This window comes from Brassica napus, unplaced genomic scaffold (assembly GCF_020379485.1).
Source record: "Brassica napus cultivar Da-Ae unplaced genomic scaffold, Da-Ae ScsIHWf_385;HRSCAF=607, whole genome shotgun sequence".
Taxonomy (NCBI): Eukaryota; Viridiplantae; Streptophyta; class Magnoliopsida; order Brassicales; family Brassicaceae; genus Brassica; species Brassica napus.
Window position 1 is genome coordinate 13,882 of NW_026016466.1, and position 22,122 is coordinate 36,003.

At 44.8% G+C, this 22,122-nt stretch overlaps 1 protein-coding gene across 4 annotated transcripts; it reads left to right on the forward strand.

Annotated features, from left to right (window-relative positions):
• Positions 1-15,211: 15,211 nt before the first annotated feature.
• Positions 15,212-21,752, forward strand: LOC106414413. 4 transcript variants are annotated; one of them, XM_048774560.1, is made up of 6 exons: positions 15,212-17,844; positions 17,936-18,679; positions 18,762-19,568; positions 19,657-21,054; positions 21,146-21,196; positions 21,339-21,752. In XM_048774560.1, the coding sequence occupies exons 1-2, from the start codon at positions 16,177-16,179 to the stop codon at positions 18,209-18,211; spliced, it is 1,944 nt and encodes a 647-aa protein (XP_048630517.1). In that variant the 5' UTR covers positions 15,212-16,176; the 3' UTR covers positions 18,212-18,679; positions 18,762-19,568; positions 19,657-21,054; positions 21,146-21,196; positions 21,339-21,752. The 4 variants fall into 4 exon arrangements, with proteins under 4 accessions (XP_048630517.1, XP_048630516.1, XP_048630518.1 ...); XM_048774559.1 differs by having other exon boundaries at positions 17,936-18,305; positions 18,386-19,568; XM_048774561.1 differs by having other exon boundaries at positions 15,212-15,696; positions 15,804-17,844; positions 17,936-19,568.
• Positions 21,753-22,122: the final 370 nt, after the last annotated feature.

Genomic DNA, 22,122 nt, shown 5'->3' on the forward strand with positions numbered 1-22,122 from the left:
TGTGTGTCCGTGTGTGTCCGTCTGTTTCCGTCAGCACACACATGACGTCCGTGGCTGTCCATCAGTACACATATCAGCACATTGGTCGTTGGACTCAGCACGCTGGCCCTTCCCGTGGACTGTTTGGGTGATTTTGGCCCACGTGGGTTGTCTGCTCAGTACACATAGTGTTGTAGGCATGGGTCGGAGGGTCGAACGGACGGACGGACGGACGGACGGATGACCGATCCGCGGTTCAGCCTTGCCTCGGATGGATGGTACTGGGCGGCTCGTCTCTTGCTTGTGGTCGAGCCTGAAACAGATATGAACTTTTCAGCTAGTTTTCAATAGGAACAAGAACAGAAACAAGTTATGATTCTTTTGGTTTTTATGGATTGAATGAATGAAATCTAAAACAAAAGATAGAGAGAAGAGTAGATTGGCGGATGGGATCTGCTGCTGGACGTATGTCTCTCTCAGCAAGATGCCTAGATCGGTTAGGAAGATAGATATGGATCCGACTCTTGCTGGACGTATGTCTTTCTCAAGATTCGGACAAGGAATGGGATGGATCGATGGACGCCACAAAGAACAATGGATCGGCTCTTTGATAAGTCACACAGCTGCTCTCAATGGTTTCGCACAATTGAAAGACTTAGGGTTTTCTTTGCTAAAGCAAAAACGTTTTTCATAAAAGACTTCGCCGAAAAGTTGGCAAATACAAGGGTTTAAATAGATGTTCCTTACTGGACTTTAAAGATAAAAAGGGCCTAGACAAATGGCCAAAGTCTTAACCGAAATAAAATAAAGAAAACAATAGACCGGTCGCGGTTTGAGATGTCCGGATCAGAACTCATAGTATGCTTGCTTGTTGCCTCATTAAAACCTTTCGGGAAAACCCAGTGGGACAAAACCTTGATAAGGAAAAAGAGTACAACACATACTACTCCTTCTGATGGTCGGCTATATCTCTGAACCGGAAGCAAGTTGGTTGGATGGATTGAGTATGAAGGTGGAAATGGTCAGGCCGGCTTCATTCTGGCCGATGGAGGAGAACTGGCTCGAATGGACAGGGTCTGGAACCTCTAGTGGTTCACTGGTGTCTTCCAGCTTCAAGTCAGACAACTCCTGGATCAATAGTTGCTTGAACCCGGTTTGTTCCTGTGCAAGCAACTCTTGGACAGCTTTGGCAAATCCAGCTCTTATAACTCTTGAACCGGACCTTGTGGTAGGACCTTTGCGGATAATGGGAACCTCAGTCGTGGGTACTACAACATCCCCTCCCTCTTGAACAGGTTCTGTCCTCAGAACATCTCCGTCATCTGCAATATAAGGAGACAAGTCAGACACATTGAACGTTCGGGAAACTTGGAACTCACCTGGCAGTTCTAGCCGGTAGGCATTGTCATTGATCCGATCGAGCACTCGGAATGGTCCGTCCCCTTGTGGGGATAATTTGCTCTTCCTCTCTTCCGGAAACCGTTCTGGCCTCATGTGGAGCCACACCCAGTCGCCTGGTTGGAAGATAACTTCTCTGCGCCCCTTGTTGAGCTTAATCCGGTTCCTTTCAGCCTTCTTCTCCAAAGTCTCCTTGACTTGCCGGTGCATGTTCTTCACAAACTCAGCCTTTTTGTCACCACTCTGGCTGACTTGCATGGCTGGTGGCAATGCGGCTAGGTCCATGGGCGTCTCTGGTCTAAAGCCATACACGATCTCAAAAGGGGAGAGATTAGTAATAGAGTGCCTTGCATGGTTATAAGCAAACTCAATGAAAGGCAAGCAACTCAACCAGTTTTTTAGATTCTTACCCACCGTAGCCCTCAATAACTGAGAGAGTGTACGGTTTACTACCTCGGTCTGTCCATCAGTCTGTGGATGGCAAGTGGTCGAGAAAAGGAGCTTGGTTCCAAGCTTTTTCCACAATGTCCTCCAGAAGTGGCTGAGAAATTTTGTGTCTCGGTCGGACACGATGGTACGAGGCACTCCATGTAAGCGCACCACTTCCTTGAAGAAGAGATCAGCGGTTTAGCTTGCATCATTGGTCTTGGAACACAGAATGAAGTGTGCCATCTTGGAGAACCTGTCCACTACAACAAAAATAGAATCCTTGTGTTCTATCTTGGGCAAGCCCAGCACAAAGTCCATAGACAGGTCGACCCACGGTGCAATAGGAATAGGTAAAGGCATGTGTAATCCATAAGGATGCGACCTGGATTTGGTTTTGAGACAGACAGTGCACTTGGCGCAAAGACTCTCGATGTAGCGCCTCATCCGGGGCCAATAGAAGTGGTCGGACAGGACGCTCAGAGTTTTGTCCCGACCGAAATGCCCCATCAACCCACCCCCATGAGCTTCTCTGGTCAGTAAATCTCGCATGGAACCATGAGGAATACACAGGCGTTTCTCCTTGAAGAGGAACCCGTCCTGCTGATAGAATGGACCCATGGCCCCCTTAGCCGTGTTACTGTAAAGCTCAGAAAAGTCAGGGTCAGTTTCATAAGACATTTTGAGTTGCTCAAAACCCATGATCTTAGCCTCCATGGTGGTAATGAGTGCGTGGCGCCGGGATAGGGCGTCGGCCACTATGTTGTCCTTTCCCTTCTTGTACTTGATCACATAAGGGAAAGTTTCCACGAACTCCAGCCACCTAGCATGCCTCTTCTTGAGTGTGGTCTGGCCCCTCAAATGCTTAAGAGTCTCATGATCTGTATGAATAATAAACTCTTTAGACAAAAGATAATGTTGCCAAGTTTCAAGCGACCTTACTAGAGCATATAGCTCTTTATCATAGGTGGGGTAATTGAGGGCGGCTCCACTCAATTTCTCACTGAAAAAGGCCACTGGCCGGCCTCCTTGGGTCAGCACGGCTCCTATTCCTGTCCCTGAAGCATCACACTCAATCTCAAAAGGTCTATCAAAGTTAGGAAGAGTTAGAACCGGTGCATGTGTCAAGCTATATTTAAGCCTGTTGAAAGACTCCTCTTGGGCAGGGCCCCAAGCAAAGGTTACATTCTTCTTGATCACAGAGGTCATTGGGGCGGCAATGGTACTGAAGTCCTTCACAAATCGTCGATAGAAACTGGCCAGCCCATGGAAGCTGCGGATATGTCCGATCGTGGTCGGAGTCGGCCAGTCTTGTATCGCCTTGATCTTCTCTTCATCAACCTTCAGTCCCTGTGAACTCACAACAAAGCCTAAAAATACCAACTGATCAGTGCAGAATACACATTTCTTAAGGTTAGCATAAAGGCCTTCTTGCCTTAAGGCTTTCAAAACCTGTTCTAGGTGTCCCATGTGTTCAGTTAAAGACCTGCTGTAAATCAAGATATCATCAAAGTATACAACCACGAATTTACCAATGTAAGGTCGGAGGACCTCATTCATGAGTCTCATGAAGGTACTAGGGGCGTTGGTAAGGCCAAACGGCATCACCAGCCACTGGTATAGACCTTGCTTGGTCTTGAAGGCAGTTTTCCACTCATCTCCTTCCTTCATGCGGGCTTGATGGTATCCACTCCTGAGATCAATCTTAGAAAACACAACAGAACCACTCAGTTCATCCAACATATCATCTAGTCTGGGTATAGGGTACCGATATTTGATGGTTATGTTGTTGATGGCTCGGCAGTCCACACACATGCGCCACGTCCCATCCTTCTTAGGCACTAGTAAGACCGGACCGCACAGGGACTAAGGCTCTCGCGGATGTAGCCTTTGTCCATGAGATCTTGGACCTGCCGCTCCAGCTCCTTGGCTTCCTCAGGGTTGACACGGTAAGCAGCTCGGTTTGGTAGTGGCGCGCCGAGTACAAGGTCGATCTGATGTTCTATGCCATGGACAGGGGGTAAACCGGCTGGAATCTCATCAGGAAAGACATCCTTGTAACGTCCCATGAGGTCTTGTACTACGTCCGGTACTTCAGGAGCTTCTAGACCTGCAAAGCAACCTTCCTTAAAGATCATTAGTAGCACCTGTGTCTCACGTTGTAATGATTTAAGCACTTGTCCGGAAGTCATGTAAACGTTAGTGTTACTTACCTGGCCGGACTGCGTCATGGCCTTTTGCATATCATGAACTTCTTGAGGGCTGAGAGGTGCTAGGCTGTGCTTCCTGTTGTTGTGGACGAAGCTATAGATGTTGGTGCGTCCATGGTGAAGAGTCTCCTTGTCAAACTGCCACGGCCTTCCTAGAAGTATATGGCCGGCTTGCATGGGCACAACATCACACTTGACCTGGTCTTGGTACTTGCCAATACTGAATGACACAACAACTTGTTCGGCAATCTTGAGCTCAGTCTCATCATTGAGCCATTTGAGACGGTATGGCCGAGGATGGGCAGTTTTTACCAGCCCTAGCTTATCAACAAGATACTTGCTAGCCATGTTAGTACAAGATCCGCCATCTATGATCAAACTACATACCTTGTGATCAACACTACATCTTGTGTGAAAGATGTTCTCCCGCTGGATGGTCTCTGGATCAAAGAGGGTACTAAGAGCTCTCCGGGTCACTAGCAGCTCGCCGGTCTCCGGGTAGTCGGTTACTTCTTCATCAGAGATCACTGCCGCGGCCTCTGCCTCATCTTGGGATTCATACTCGCCATCCCCCTTTAGGACCATCACTCGTTTGTTTGGACAATCCCGAGCGTAGTGGCCCTTGCCCTGACACTTATAACAAATGATATCACGGGTACGCAATGTTTGGGCTTGAGTCTTACCCTGCTTCGGTTTGGATGCATTAGACGATTCAGCCTGGTTTGTCTTGAATCGGCTCTCAATCTCAATCGTCTTGCTCTTGTCGCCTTGCTTTGAGCCCGGTTGAGTCCACGCAGGTTTGCTGCGGTTGGTGCTGTCCGTCTTGCGCTTGATGTGCTGCTCGGCTTGCGTAGCAAAGTGCAGCAGGTCGTTGAAGTCTTCATACTGTTGCCTCTCCACCTTGCGGGCAATGCGGTCTTGCAGCCCTTCCAGAAATTGGGACATCATTGTCTCTTCGGGCTCGTCGGTCTCAAGCTTATTCCTAAGTGCCTCGAACTCCTCAAAGTACTCCTCCACAGTCTTAGTTCCCTGCGTAAGTTTACGAAAACGTTTTAGCACATCACGCTGGTAGTAAGATAGAATGTACCTCGCGCGAAGCTTGGTCCGCATCTCGGTCCAATTACGCGCTCTCCACACTGGCCCGGACTTGGCAACGTCTCGATCCCACCACGAAAGAGCATTGTCCGTCAGCTGGGCTGCTGCTAGGGCAACCTTCTTGGCCTCACTATATTGGTAATAGTCGAAGATGTACTCCATGCGCTTCTCCCACACGATGTAGGCATCCGGATCAACTTTGCCAGCAAACGTTGGGGGATGAAGCTTAAGCGCCTTGCCTCCCAACCAAGGCTTTTCCTCCTCTCGGTCTCGACCTCCTCTACGGTCACGGCCTCCTCCTACTTGGGCCCGGGGTCCTCGCGCGTTCCTCCTCCCACCCCGGTTTGGCCTCTCTTCGTCCTGACTGCGCGTATCATCGGTACTGTCCTCGTCCGAGTCAGTGTCATGCGGGTCAGGCTGATTCCTTCCTGGTGGCCGAGGTCCGTTGGGTCTGCCTCCCTGCCGTAGCTGAGTAAGCTCGGCGGTTATAGCCCTAAGGCTCGCCCTCAACTCTTCATTGTCGGCTAGGGGCTGAGCGTTTATGGCCGCTTGATCTTGACCTACATCTCCCATAGTTTCTCTGAAAAGATACTCAAAGAAAAATTAGAGGCAAGAGGGATTAAATAGTAGCTTGGGGTCGGATACTTGAGTATCGACCAAGCCTAAAAGTAATGCTAAAATTTATGAATAAAATCGAATCAAGTTGAAAAAGGAAAGATGAATATTTTTTTTGATTTTCGAAAATTTGGAAAGAAAGTAAAACTTCTTTTAATTTTTTTATTTTTTTAAATGCAAAATCGAAAACTTGGAGAACAATCCGAAAAATTTTTAAAAAAGGAAAGTAAATATTTTTTTTTGAATTGTGACGGCTAGGGTTCAGAAAGAACTGAGTTTCGCAGGAAACTTCAGCTCTGATACCAAAATGTTGTAGGCATGGGTCGGAGGGTCGAACGGACGGACGGACGGATGACCGATCCGCGGTTCAGCCTTGCCTCGGATGGATGGTACTGGCCGGCTCGTCTCTTGCTTGTGGTCGAGCCTGAAACAGATATGAACTTTTCAGCTAGTTTTCAATAGGAACAAGAACAGAAACAAGTTACGATTCTTTTGGTTTTAATGGATTGAATGAATGAAATCTAAAACAAAAGATAGAGAGAAGAGTAGATTGGCGGATGGGATCTGCTGCTGGACGTATGTCTCTCTCAGCAAGATGCCTAGATCGGTTAGGAAGATAGATATGGATCCGACTCTTGCTGGACGTATGTCTCTCTCAAGATTCGGACAAGGAATGGGATGGATCGATGGACGCCACAAAGAACAATGGATCGGCTCTTTGATAAGTCACACAGCTGCTCTCAATGGTTTCGCACAATTGAAAGACTTAGGGTTTTCTTTGCTAAAGCAAAAACGTTTTTCATAAAAGACTTCGCCGAAAAGTTGGCAAATACAAGGGTTTAAATAGATGTTCCTTACTGGACTTTAAAGATAAAAAGGGCCTAGACAAATCGCCAAAGTCTTAACCGAAATAAAATAAAGAAAACAATAGACCGGTCGCGGTTTGAGGTGTCCGGATCAGAACTCATAGTATGCTTGCTTGTTGCCTCATTAAAACCTTTCGGGAAAACCCAGTGGGACAAAAACCTCGATAAGGAAAAAGAGTACAACACATACTACTCCTTCTGATGGTCGGCTATATCTCTGAACCGGAAGCAAGTTGGTTGGATGGATTGAGTATGAAGGTGGAAATGGTCAGGCCGGCTTCATTCTGGCCGATGGAGGAAAACTGGCTCGAATGGACAGGGTCTGGAACCTCTAGTGGTTCACCGGTGTCTTCCAGCTTCAAGTCAGACAACTCCTGGATCAATAGTTGCTTGAACCCGGTTTGTTCCTGTGCAAGCAACTCTTGGACAGCTTTGGCAACTCTTGAACCGGACCTTGTGGTAGGACCTTTGCGGATAATGGGAACCTCAGTCGTGGGTACTACAACACATAGGACGTCCGTGGGTGTCCGCCAGCACACACAGGACGTCCGTGGCTGTCTATGGCTTTATGTGGCTGTCCGTCAGCACACACAGGATGTACGTGGCTGTCCGTGTGTCTGTTTGTGTCCGTCAGCACACACAGGACCTCTGTGGCTGTCCATCAGTACATATATCAGCACGCTTGTCATGCCCCCAATCCTGGAAAGGATTGTCGGGACGGCCATGGTTCGAGGAAACGTACCAGCCAGTCTTAGGAAATCAAGGCAAGCGTTCCATGGTCGAGAAAGAAGGTTAAGAACATAAGGAACTTAGACTTAACCTTATATAAGCTAAGAGACAGCTAGGACGAGTAAGACGGTAACTGGATGAAGTAGACGAGTAGCTCGACCAGCTCAACGAAGCTAGGTTTAGTTCACTCCAGCTCAGTCCCTACTAAGTCAGCTCCACTAGCTGGACTACTAGCTCACTCAGCTGAGGCAGCTAAGAGTCAGCTCATCTCAGCTAGACGGACTGTTCGGGTTTTAGGCCGATGGTCCGGGTCCGGGTCAGTGGCGGGCTGTGATGTCCGACCATGAGGCCATGGGCTGTTGGGTCTTTGGGCAAGGCCGTGGGCTAAGTCCTGGAGGCTTGGGGCGTGGGTTGGGCTTATGACTGACCCCAAACCCAATCAGAAAGGGCGAAGGGATGCAGGTGGCCGAAAGGGGACAACCCTTTGCCGATGGTGCCCATTCGCTAGCAAGTCGTGCCTGTTCGTGGGGCAAGACTTACCCCCTCGTTTTCTATAAATATGGGGGCTCTCTGGTGGATTTCATTATCCAATTCCAGAGTAAAATACTCAGAGAAAAACGTAGAGAGAGAGAGAGAGAGAGAGTCCCGGCCAAGAGATCGGCCGGAAAAGGGCCGGTCTTGGTGGTTTTGTATCTCCGGCAAGGAAAACGGTTTAGGAGAGAGGAGGCCGTGTGGTTATGAATACCCAAGGCATAGACAAAGGTCTGGAGAAGGACTCCAAAGCCGTGGTTCAGTCAGATAGGGTCAGTGGGGTAACCACCGACCCATCGGCTAAGACAATCTGGCAGTCCGAACCGGTCTAGCCATGGGCGTTTGGATTGTGTCCCATTCTTCTTATTCTTTTCATCTAATTCTTCTTCTACTCCTCCTGTACATTGGCGTGGCCTTTTTGATGTGTTGGGATTGGTTATAACCGTGGTTCTGGTTGAGTAATGCGGTCGCGGTCCATAACCGTCGAGTTAGGCGCGCGCATGGTCTAAACCGGCCTCAGGTGATCCGATTGGATAGGGGCGGTTCTGTTCTGTTCTGAACGGTTGCAACCCTTCCCTGAACAGTCACAATGGTTCATGACTTGTGTAGGTTAAGGCGTGGTCCTTTGGCCATAGGCCGGACACACGCACGGACCAGACAGTCCATTCGGACGGTTAGGTCGAACGGTTGGAACATCTGAATGGGTGCGAGTTGCCAAGGTTCATGAGTTGCCAAGAGGCACGTGTGTCCAAAGGGTACTAGTTCCCAAAGGGTGTGAGTTCCAACTGGTGCTATTGGTTCAAGACTTAGGCCGAACCAAGTGGACAGTCCGCGGCTGCATAGTCGAACGGACGGACGGTCTGTTTAACCGGAGTGTTGTGTCGCAAGGTCTGATCGGTTGCAAGGCAATCCGGTTTTGTCTTGGGCCTTACTCTGTGGTATGGATCCATGCTTTGGGTCGGATCAGGTAAGAAGGTCCATGAGTCTTTGGGCCGGACTTATAACTGGTCGATCGCATCTAGATCTTAACCAGACGGTTAGACGGGACTATGGACAATCCGGCTATGGTTGGATGGTTTTAGCCGCAAAGGCTAAGTGGGATATCTTACAATCAACTTTGGGTTGGTGAGTAGGATAGGCGCCATATGCCTTATGTAGGGAGTTGACCTACATGATGGCAATGGAAGGTCGGTTATATCAATACCTGCTAAGTAGACTATGGTTTATCAAGTCTAGTGCTCGGATCATGTTTCATGATGATGGTTCGATGGCCGAACACTAGTATGGATAGTCACGTTGCTGGAGTAAGAGTATTGATGTGATGCTTCTAGATATCAACCTTGGTGTTGATAGCTTCGAGATTGGCTAAGAGTCATGACGAAGTGTGTGGCTAGTACTATGTGTCGTAGACCATAGGTACTAAGCCTAGGTGTGATTGTTCATGGAAAGTCGTGTAAGTTATGATCATGGTTGAGTATGGACGACCTGACCTCTGGATGATGGTCTAAGGTGTCAGTACTAACCTGATTAATGAATGCATCGGTTGGTATGAACAAGTCATATCTGTTGTCTGGGTTAAGTCGCATGGCCGGTCAGGCCAGATGATGACTCATCAGTTCCAAGTCATGTGAGGAAGATGGACTCAGGATCTAATGAGCTTTGTCAGTTCAGAAGATGGACTTGGTACTATTGCCTATAAGGCAAAAGGATTTCGGATTGTGCATGAGCCGAGAAAGGCCAGATGCAAACCCTTATCCTTTCAAAGACTTCTCAAAGGTTACTTATGTCTGTGGGGATGGTTGGTTGAATGACTAAGTACCTAGGGGAGCTGTTTGATACAGGAGTCAAGATAAGGACCATAAGTAAGATCATTGATTGATCATGGTCCAGCTGTCAAGCAAGAGCAATTTGAGTCAATGGAGGACCGATGAGCTAATAAGCTCCTGAGATGTGGCAAAGGTATGATCTAGCATTTACTTATGAAGATCTAGATAGAATGGTTTAGGGGAATGGAACCTCAGAATCGTATGGCTTGGTTTGGGTTTAGGATTAACCTTTAAGCTAATTGGTAGTTGAGTAAACTGACCAAGGCTAAGGTGATTCGACCAGACAAGTGTTAGATTGGTTTTAGACAAATGGTTAATTAGAGAATAATCCGCTGCGTATCTGTTGAAAGGATCTAGGATATTAATGACTAGGGAAGTCTTTAGCTAAGGTCTAAGTTAGCCCTCGCCTTTAGGCGATATTATAAATAAAGGGCAAAAATTAAGAGGTTCGGCCAGGAAGTGGACCGAGCGACGTGAGGCTTCGACCACGGCCTTGTCGGCCGGATCGGGGTCTTACAAGTTGGTATCAGAGCATGCTTGATCATGTTTAGGACAACGCTCTAAGATGTTGTGTTCCATACCGAAGTTATTTCCAAAACTATGATGACTATAAAACCTTAGTTGGGGTGAGCCAAGAAAGAGGTGAGGTAAGCTAGGGTATCATGCTTGTGAATGTGGGAATTCTAAGATGAACCGGCTTAGCCAAGATACATTTTCCAAGGGCAAGAACCTAAAAACAGAAAGGTTGGTTGATCTAGTATTTAGAAGTAATAGACCGGTTGGAAGGGGTGGAAGCAATGCAAGACTTGTTTATGGATGACCTGAACAAGGGAAGTAACATGGACCAGAGAGTGGCTTAGGTTGAAATAAATGTGCAGCATTCTACTGAAGTTAAGTGTTATCCCTTGATGGCCGTTCATAATAAGTAAAGCATATGCAATATTAAAATCTGACTAAAGAGAGACACTACATGACCAGTACACGAGTGGACTCCTGATCAGATGGATCAGTTAGGACTCGGTATAAGTCAAGGTAGGTTTCCATTGATCGAGTCAGATGGAATGAATCAATTCCAATCTGAATCCATCCAAGGAAAGAATGAGGAAACTCATGATGTTCGTTCCAATCAATGGAATAACATGATCTTAACTACTGTAGTATGATGGGGATTGAGGTATATTAAAATTGCTCTTGTGAATGGTGTGAGCATTCGCAAAAGTAAGACGCCTTGGAAAATGGTATGGGATATTTTCCAAGTGTGTGGTCAATCCGAGATCTTACTCATCTAGGTATCCACTGGAACTGGAAGTATTGAAGTTATTGGCAATGCCATGAGGGATGTTATGGGACGTTCTTTGTGGTGTGGTCATGCACTGAGATAGTTTCCACAAGTGGATTTGTGGTGTGGAAACACACGTACTTTTTGACACAGAGTCTACACATAGTTTTGTGAGTCCGGGACAGGTCGGAAAGAGTCTATTCTGTATGAGTTCTGGGGATTATTCGAGACTAGTGAGGGCAGCCGGTGGGCAGATTATGCATTCACTAGGGCTCATGAAAAATATCCCGGTGATGATCCAGGAGAGAAATCTGCCTGTAGATCTGATCGAGAAAAATATCCACGCGCCTATAGAATCACGAGATGATCCTAGGCATGAATATGTTTGGGAAAGTATCGGGCCACTCTCGATTGTCATAAAGTTCATGTGCAATTGGAGACTGGACATCACCCGATCCAGTACCATAGTCTGAGTCTGAGTCCGACTCTAAGTAAAGTAGGGGTGTCAGCAGTCCAAGTGAATCGGATTCTTAGACGGGGTTGTGAAGTATTTTTGACAACAACTACCACTACGGAGCACGGAAATTCTGTTGATCTGTCTGGGATCTCGTTGGTATCGAGATCCATTTTCTGAGTCCGGCTTTAAGGAAAGTAGTGGTGTCAGCATTCTGTGTGGATCGGATGCTTAGACGGGATTGTGAAGTATTTTTTTACCACAATTACCACTATGGAGCGCGACAAATTCTGTTGATCTAAAAGATCTGTTTGAGGACCCGTTGGTTTCCGAGTTCCCAGATGTGTTCCATTCGCTACAGAGTGTCCCCTCTGGTAGGTCAGATCCATTTATGATTGAACTGGAACCAGGGACAGCACCACTGTCCTAGAGTCCGTTTCTGTAGGCTCTGGCCGAGATGGCAGAGCCGAAGTTCACCACGTCCGAGAGAGGACCATGGTCGCAGTACAACCAAGTCGGAGTTTGACCTAAGGTTGAGAATGATCAAGTCCAGTAAAGGACGAGGATCAGGCCACGACCTATTCGGAGATGGACCTATGGTCGGGGTGAAACGGTCAAGTCCCTTAGTGGACCAGGACCAGAATACGATCGAGTCCAAGGAAGGACCAGGATCGAATTATGACAAAGTCCAGTGAAGGAAAGAAGTTAAGTCTGAGGCGTTTTTAGTCTGGAGGGACTAAGATCGCAATGTGGCCAAGCCTGAAAAGGTTGTGGCCGGTTAAGGGGATGATCCAGTACGTTGTGGCTGAGGTCATGAACCTTATTGTCCATGAAGGACAAAAGAACCATAATAATCTGTTAGGACTCGTTGTAGGACGAGCAGCCTAAAGATTGGAACAAGTTCGTGAGGACTTGACTGGTACATCGAGTGGTGTGGGGATTGGCCAAATCTACTAAGGCTCGAGTATGCAGCATGTTCCTAGGGACTGATTAAGATATAGTCTTGGACTATGATCAGAGAAAGAATAAAATCTGAAGAAAATGCTATTCAATGGAAAGACATGGACTTGTTGGATACTAGGACCGCAACCTGGAGAGTTCGGCCAGTGACACAAGGAATTTCTTTGGATGGATTTTCAAGTATCACTTGAATTGGTGCTTGATGGACCCTCGACTGTGGTCAAAGTAGACAAGTAAGGGTGCCATCAGCAAAACCAGAAAGGACCACTTGATATGATTTTTGTGGTTAAATCCTTATCAAGTGGGGGAGACTTGTACAATGATGGTCAAAGGAATTTGATCATCGAAGTGGTCATTTGGTGGTTTTGAATCAAGCTTGTTATATTCGCTTATCAAGACTAGAATAAGTTTGGTTGGAATATTTTGGCTTGGGACAAGGTATAATCATCACCAGATTCGAGGACGAATCCATTACAAGTGGGGGAGACTTGTCACGCCCCCAATCCTGGAAAGGATTGTTGGGACGGCCATGGTTCGTGGAAACGTACCAGCCAGTCTTAGGACATCAAGGCAAGCGTTCCATGGTCGAGAAAGAAGGTTAAGAACATAAGGAACTTAGACTTAACCTTATATAAGCTAAGAGACAGCTAGGACGAGTAAGACGGTAACTGGACGAAGTAGACGAGTAGCTCGACCAGCTTAACGAATCTAGGTTTAGTTCACTCCAGCTCAGTCCCTACTAATTCAGCTCCACTAGCTGGACTACTAGCTCAGTCAGCTGAGGCAGCTGAGAGTCAGCTTATCTCAGCTAGACTGACTGTTCGGGTTTTAGGCCGATGGTCCGGGTCCGGGTCAGTGACGGGCTGTGATGTCCGACCATGAGGCCGTGGGCTGTTGGGTCTTTGGGCAAGGCCGTGGGCTAAGTCCTGGAGGCTTGGGGCGTGGGTTGGGCTTATGACCGACCCCAAACCCAATCAGAAAGGGCGAAGGGATGCAAGTGGCCGAAAGGGGACAACCCTTTGCCGATGGTGCCCATTCGCTAGCAAGTCGAGCCTGTTCGTGGGACAAGACTTACCCCCTCGTTTTCTATAAATATGGGGGCTCTATGGTCGATTTCATTATCCAATTCCAGATTAAAATACTCAGAGAAAAACGTAGAGAGAGAGAGAGAGAGAGTCCCGGCCAAGAGATCGGCCGGAAAAGGGCCGGTCGTGGTGGTTTTGTATCTCCGGCAAGGAAAACGGGTTAGGAGAGAGGAGGCCGTGTGGTTATGAATACCCAAGGCATAGAGAAAGGTCTGGAGAATGACTCCAAATCCGTGGTTCAGTCAGATAGGGTCAGTGGGGTAACCACCGACCCATCGGCTAAGACAATCGGGCAGTCCAAACCGGTCTAGCCATGGGCGTTTGGATTGTGTCCCATTCTTCTTATTATTTTCATCTAATTCTTCTTCTACTCCTCCTGTACATTGGCGTGGCCTTGTTGATGTGTTGGGATTGGTTATAACCGTGGTTCTGGTTGAGTAATGCGGTCGCGGTCCATAACCGTCGAGTTAGGCGCGCGCATGGTCTAAACCGGCCTCAGGTGATCCGATTGGATAGGGGCGGTTCTGTTCTGTTCTGAACGGTTGCAACCCTTCCCTGAACAGTCACAATGGTTCATGACTTGTGTAGGTTAAGGCGTGGTCCTTTGGCCATAGGCCGGACACACGCACGGACCAGACAGTCCATTCGGACGGTTAGGTCGAACGGTTGGAACATCTGAATGGGTGCAAGTTGCCAAGGGTCATGAGTTGCCAAGAGGCACGTGTGTCCAAAGGGTACTAGTTCCAAAAGGGTGTGAGTTCCAAACGGTGCCATTGGTTCAAGGCTTAGGCCGAACCAAGTGGACAGTCCGCGGCTGCATAGTCGAACGGACGGACGGTCAGTTTAACCGGAGTGTTGTGTCGCAAGGTCTGATCGGTTGCAAGGCAATCCGGTTTGGTCTTGGACCTTACTCTGTGGTATGGATCCAGGCTTTGGGTCGGATCATGTAAGAAGGTCCGTGAGCCTTTGGGCCGGACTTATAACTGGTCGATCGCACCTAGATCTTAACCAGACGGTTAGACGGTACTATGGACAATCCGGCTATGGTTGGATGGTTTTAGCCGCAAAGGCTAAGTGGGATATCTTACAATCAACTTTGGGTTGGTGAGTAGGATAGGCGCCATATGCCTTATGTAGGGAGTAAACCTACATGATGGCAATGGAAGGCCGGTTATATCAATACCTGCTAAGTAGACGATGGTTTATCAAGTCTAGTGCTTGGATCATGTTTCATGATGATGGTTCGATGGCCGAACACTAATATGGATAGTCACGTTGCTGGAGTAAGAGTATTGATGTGATGCTTCAAGATATCAACCTTGGTGTTGATAGCTTCGAGATTGGCTAAGTTTCATGACGAAGTGTATGGCTAGTACTATGTGTCGTAGACCATAGGTACTAAGCCTAGGTGTGATTGTTCATGGAAAGTCGTGTAAGTTATGATCATGGTTGAGTATGGACAACCTGACCTCTGGATGATGGTCTAAGGTGTCAGTACTAACCTGATTAATGAATGCATCGGTTGGTATGAACAAGTCATATCTGTTGTCTGGGTTAAGTCGCATGGCCGGTCAGGCCAGATGATGACTCATCAGTTCCAAGTCATGTGAGGAAGGTTGGTTGATTGACTCAGGATCTAATGAGCTTTGTCAGTCCAGAAGATGGACTTGGTACTATTGCCTATAAGGCAAAAGGATTTCGGATTGTGCATGAGCCGAGAAAGGCCAGATGCAAACCCTTATCCTTTCAAAGATTCACTACAAGAAATATGGCTATTGGTAGCAGTTCACGGTAGCACGAATTCTCAAACTGCTACCAAAAATGGTGTAATCCGATACCCATCTTTTTCATAGCGTTAGTTCCTCGCTAGCGATAAATTTAATCCAGGAAAAAATTAACAAAAAATACAGTAAAACAGAGTAAAGTGTTGTCGCGATGCAAAAGACTTGGGTTTAGTTTTAACCTTTTCCGCCTCTCCTTCACTCTTCACATAGAAACCATCGAAGAAAAAAAATGATTGGGAAGCCCAATCTCTCCGATTTTTGATCGATCTTCGTGTCTGAACGGTGTTGTTTTCGCCAGCGGTCAGATTCCCGGTGAACCCATATTCGATTTTGTCTGTAATTCCTTTGATTTATCTGATTTCTCAGATGAATTCCTTTGATTTGTTTCAGCTTTTACAATTTCGAGTTCACCGAAGATTAGGAGGAGAGAAGTCAGGTTACAGAATCACGAGAAGTCAGGTGGTAATCAATTCCGTTTTGCATTTGATATCGTCATGGGCGAACACGATTGTTCCTTTCTCGACTGAAGCTTTGAGTGTTCCTTTCTCTTCTCTTTTGCTTTGCAGGTTTTAGGTTTTGATTGTTCCTTTCTCGAGTGAAGCTAGTGGAGTTGAAATCCGAAGGATCTTATTGAGCAGGTGATTCTTTTTCAGCCAAATAGAAGTCGTTTCTTGTTGATCATTTTGAATGACTGAAGAGGATGTATCTGATTGAATCGTTGATTGTTTATGTGTTCCTCTGTGAATGTCATTGTGTCTGTTTGGTGTATGTTTGACATAATCTTATGGCTTTGTTTGATTTTGTTGGTCTATCGGTTAGAAACTTAGAACATAAAATGGTCGAAAAGTCATGGGTTCATCTAAACAGGTAAGGAAAAACAATATATATTATAGGAACTGAATTTTTGTGTGTGATTAAGAGTGTTGAAATTATGCTTTCATGTGTCTAAACCGAAGAGCTGATCCTGGTTATGAGAGTGGTGCGTGGGAATTTGTGAGGTGTGTTGGTGCAGATTTGCGAGAGTCTGAGTTGATCATTTGCCCATGTATTGATTGTCGCAACGTAGCTCGTCACTCAGCCAGTGTTATTGTGGATCATCTAGTAACAAGAGGAATGGATTTGAGTTACAAGATGAGGGAGGATTGGTATCACCATGGAGAAGTAATGTCAGGGACTGACAGTAGAAGCAATGGAAGTGAGAAGAGGAATGAGATTTTAGGGTTATACCAAGCAGCTGCCTTTGTTGATGAAGAGTTTCTTAGGCATGGTGACTTAAGTGAGGTTGCTGAAGGTGAAGATAAGGCAGAAGATGAGTTTCTTGCTAAGCTAGCCGATGCAGAAACACCTCTGTATCCAAGTTGTGCTAACCACAGCAAGCTCTCTGCAATTGTTTCACTCTTTAGGATAAAGACACAGAGTGGTTGGTCTGATAGAAGCTTCGATCTGCTGCTTGAGACTTTGCCACAGATGCTACCCGAGGATAATGTCTTGCACACGTCCTTGTACGAAGTGAAGAGGTTTTTGAGATCTTTTGATATGGGTTATGAGAAGATACACGCCTGTGTGAATGACTGCTGTCTATTCAGAAAGGAGTTTGAGAAGCTAGACAAATGTCCGAAATGCAATGCTTCAAGATGGAAGATTAACTTGCGCACAGGTGATGTGAAGAAAGGTATTCCACAGAAAGTTCTAAGGTATTTTCCCATAATCCCACGGCTGAAGAGGATGTTCAGGTCAGAGGACATGTCAAAGGACTTGAGGTGGCATTTTACTAATAAGAGCACTGATGGAAAAAGCAGACATCCGGTTGATTCTGTTACTTGGAATCAAATGAATGACAGATACCCTTCATTTGCCGCTGAAGAAAGAAATCTTCGGCTTGGGCTGTCCACAGATGGGTTCAATCCTTTCAACATGAAGAATGTGAACTACAGCTGTTGGCCTGTTTTGCTTGTCATTTACAACATGTCACCTGAAAAGTGTATGAAGGAGGAGAACATCATGTTGTCGTTGCTGATTCCTGGTCCAAGCCAACCTGGTAACAATATTGATGTGTACTTAGAACCGCTTATAGAGGATCTAAACCACCTGTGGGAAAAAGGAGAGTCAACGTATGATGCAGTCAACCACACCACTTTCACATTAAGAGCTATGCTTCTCTGGACTATTCAGGATTTTCCAGCATATGGGAATCTTGCAGGCTGCAAAGTAAAGGGCAAAATGGGTTGTCCTGTGTGTGGAAAAAACACAGACAGTATGTGGTTGAGTAACTGCAGGAAGCACGTTTATATGTCCCATCGGAAAGGTCTTCCTCCCACACATCCTTATAGAGGAAAGAAAGCATGGTTTGATGGGAAAGCAGAGCATGGGAAAAAGGGTAGAATTCTGAGTGGTCATAACATAAGCCATATACTTAGAAATTACAAGAATGATTTTGGAAATGTGAAAGTAATTGGTAGGAAGAGGAAGATTAATGAGACGGTTGGATCAGACTCCAATACGGATGATGAATCCAGTGATTCAGAGGAAGAGGAAGAAGCAGTTGATGAGGAAGAGCTATCTAGATGGAAGAAGCGGTCAATCTTTTTCAAGTTGCCTTATTGGGAAGTATGTTTCTAATCTGAAGATATATCAGTTTTTCTTAATTGTGCAGTCACCACCTTCCTTTGACACTATTATCTGTGTTTGTTTTGTCTAGGATCTACCAGTTAGACACAACTTAGACGTTATGCATGTGGAAAGAAATGTTGCTGCAAGCCTTATAGCTACATTGTTGCATTGTGGAAAATCAAAAGACGGTCTTAACGCGAGAAAAGATCTGGAACTGCTGGGTATTAGGAAGGATTTACATCCTCAACCCCGTGGGAAAAGAACATACCTTCCTCCCGCTCCTTGGTCTCTGTCCAGCAAAGAGAAGAAAGTATTCTGCAAGCGGCTATCGGACTTCAGAGGTCCGGATGGTAAAGTCAAGTGAAGATCCATCAAAAGTGTCGAGGCTCCGAGTTTGGGTGAAATCACGAACAAAGAAGGATGGTACTCCTGTCAATGTTAATGCAGCTGAAAAGATTGTAAGTTTTCATATTGATTTTAAGAAGTTGGATCTGCTGGTTGCTGCTTTGTGATTATTGAAATTTTAATGTGTTTCCAGAGAAAGGCATCAGAGATCGAACTTGAGGGTCATGCCGATTCAACGACAACAAATCCAAAGAACGATATGCTATCTCAGATACTGGGACCTGATCAACCTGGACGGTTGCGAGCGATGGGCAGAGGCATTAGCATGACCAAATTGAATTGTTTACAGGTTAAGGACAACTATATCGCTGCAATGGAACAAAAACAGGTCTCTCTGCAGGAACAGGTTAATGATTTACAGAAGGCCCTTCGCCGAATGAATAATCAGGGTCCTGCAACTGATGTCAGTGAAAACTCCTATAACAAGGTATGAATTTAATTAATCTGGCTTACTCTGTCTATAAAATTGTATAGTTGCATTTCATTGACATTGCTTGTACTTCATGTAGAGTGTAAATAATACCAGATCACTTCCCAAGTGTTATCTGGTTGACTGGGCTTCTGTCGATGAGAAAGTTGCTGAGGGACGGGTCGTTTCAGCTGAAGCTGATGAGTTAGTTAATGGGGTTCCTTTAGGGCCTCACGCTGTGAAGGTTTTGGTTGAAACTGCAATAAAAGCAGACACTTTTTTATGGCGACCTGCACATAATATGTTTACTATGGAGGATGCAGTTGGCGAAATGATTGCATGGCATTCTGATCAGTGTATTGTTGCAACAGCAGGTCTCATTCCAGAAGACAATGCTCCTACAGTTAAGTTTCTTCTCTCTCTGTTCCTAAGTATGATTTTCCTCTATACCTGAGTATGATTCTGAGTCATTTTTGTTCGATGTCTTTGTTGTGTTTGGCAGAGCCCTTTCACAAGTTCAGTTAACAAATGCAAGCTCATGGACTATATACAGAAGGAGGAAGTGGTTGCTTTAGGCCGATGGCAGACTAAAGAACCAAAATCATTGGTGAATGGACTTCCTCTTGGTCCTAATGCAGTAAAAGTGTTTGTCGATGAGGTACTAAACCCAACGGCATTCATATGGAGGCCTACTGTAGGAAAGACAAATATGGAGGATTTTCTGAACTGTTATGTAGCATGGCCTGCAAATTGCGTTGTGTTTGAGCCGGATATAACAGATTCTCCACGTCGTCAACAATCAGATTCTAAAGCAGTGAGTTCATCTTCTAAGAATCAGAAGTCTCCATTAACTCCACCAGCTCCTAAGAAACCATTTACTCCTGCATCTCCTCTTCGCAGATCTGAGGTACAACTATATTGTTGAATTGTTTGATTCATTTTTGCTTTCTGTGATGCTTGAATTTTGGCTTCGTTTTTGCTTTCTGTGATTGCAGCGTAACAAATTCAAGCCAAATCAAAAAATCCAGCTGCTGGATCTGTCTGGAAACAAGGTGATCGTCGCTGAAGGACGTTGGTCTTCGAGTAATCCTGAGCATCTTGTCCACTTTCAGCCTTTGGGGCTTGGTGCTTGTAGAGTCTTTGTGGATGTTGTGAAGGTGAAAGATGCATCTGTGTGGAGGACTTCATCTGATATTGAGTATATGGAAGATGCACTTGGAAGCACTCTTGCTTGGCCAGAGGATAAAATTATAACGGTGAGAGTTTTGTTTATTTTTTTGTTCTTTCTCACTTGGAAGCACTCTTGCATAAATGTGAACCGAAGGTTATGTCTTACTTTTCAGGTTTGACAAAAGAGCAGAAGGAACCATGCAACTATTTAAGTTCTTGTTGACATAAATGACTTGGTGTTTGCTGTTTCAGAACATGGCTTTTGTTTTTCAATTACTCGGTGTTTCTCTTTTTTTCATGTGTCAGATGGATTGAAATGTTTGTATGGTTTGAATGATTTACTTAAGTTAAGACTTTATGTTATTGTGTTTGATCCATTTTATCATTTCAGTTTTACAAAGGCCCAATAAGATAAATGTCCATATCTAGTTTACAAAGAACAAATCACTATTCTCGGTTTAGGGCAAGGATAGGGGTTAGGATTCTCATGTTTTTGTTAGTGATTAGGTTTAGAGATTTCTTTTAAGGTTTATTCTAATCATAGTTTTGAGGTCGTTTTAAAGAAACTATAACACACATTAAGACAAAATTATATGTTAATCACAAAATACATGATGTAGTTCCCTTTCCACATTATCTTTCTTGTGAAAGGGTTAGCATATGTAGTGTTTAGTTTGAGGGTTAGGGTATATTGGTGTAGTTAAAGTGTTTAGTGGTTTATATATTTAGAAATTGATGTCTAAAGTTAGATTTATATTTTAGAATCATGATTATATTTTTTACAAATTTTAGATAATTTTAAAAATATTTATAAATAACCAGAAACATAATTTCTCTTCTTTTTTTAATAGCCATCGATTGATATCTCAGATCAAAGGCCCATAATCCACCATCCATCAGCTATCCTCGTTCTCTCTTCCTATTGGTTGATTATTTTAAGGCAAGGATCATAATCTTGTCCGTTCGTAAATGTTAATCTAACGGTTCAGAATTGTTTTTTCTTTTATCTCCTTCCTTCTCTCTCAGAACGTACGCCCACCGCAAACTAGGTTAGAGAGTTATCTCAAACCACCACAAATCTCTTTGTGACACCACGAGCCCACCTCGACCCACCACTAATCACTGTCTACCCATCACGATTCCATCTCAAACAACCATGATTCTCTCTTAAGCGACCACGATTTCTCTCTCTGGGTTTCCATCGAACTCATCCATATCAAAAGGTCTGCGCCCTCTAAAGTCTAAACCCTAGATTTATTTCATCTGTATGATTATTATATATTTCTCTAATTAAAAAGGTAACAACTCTTACAGATCCTTATAGATTCGAACCCTCACAGATCTGGGTTGGGAACTTCTTCAAAGGTCAGAGATACTCGATTTCCATTTATTCTTCTTCAAATATCATCTTCGATTTATTATTTCTTCTTCGAATAAGTTTTCATTTTCAGTTTAGATATTCATATTCAAATATCTATTAAAGTTCTAACTTGTGTTAACTTTACAGTCTAGAAACTATAATGGAAGGAAGGAAGAGCATCGTATGTGCACTGCCGGCATCTGGAGTGAGACCACAACTACTCCAAAAACAAAAACCACAACAAGAAGCACTCAACAGAGAACAAGAACGAGGACAGTCCTCGGGAGGAAATGATGTGGAGGAGATAACCAGAACAGAGTTCAGAACCTCTCTTGGCTACTTGACACGCATTGAGGAACCTGAAGAAGACATCGACCCAATGTTCAGAAACTCATCTCTTTTCAGACGCCCACCACAAGCACAAGGACAGTCCTCGCGAACCAAGTCTGGCCGTCATTACTAATTGTTGTTTATGTATGTTGTTTATGTCTGTTGTTTATGTATGTGTTTTTTTGCTATATGATGAATCAATTGTCAGCACATTATAGTGCTTTTTGCATATTTCTAGTCTGGTTACAATTACTAAAATTTCTATTTTTTAATTTTCTTTTTTTACAATATTTTCCAATTCTATATCCCATAAAAAAAATAGTAAATCAAACCGAAAAATGTGTCAATATAGAAAATATTAGCTATTCAGTATTACCTATGAAAATAAACGTTATAGCACAAGTAAAACGCTGTATTATAATATTCAATGGCACAAAAAAATTGCTATTAAATGTTCAAAAATCCAAAACAAACTGAGTTACAAAAAGGTATTCCATGACAAAAAACAAATGTCATAACAAAATATTTTATGGCACACGAAAAGTGCCACATAAAATATTTAAATAGCGAAAAGAAATCGCTATAAATAGGTATAATATAA

Coding starts and splice junctions, on each gene's coding strand:
- LOC106414413 (XM_048774560.1), top strand. CDS start 16,177: ATGTGTCTAAACCGAAGAGCTGATCCTGGTTATGAGAGTGGTGCGTGG. Junction 17,845..17,935: donor TCAAGTTGCCTTATTGGGAA/GTATGTTTCTAA, acceptor TGTTTTGTCTAG/GATCTACCAGTTAGACACAA.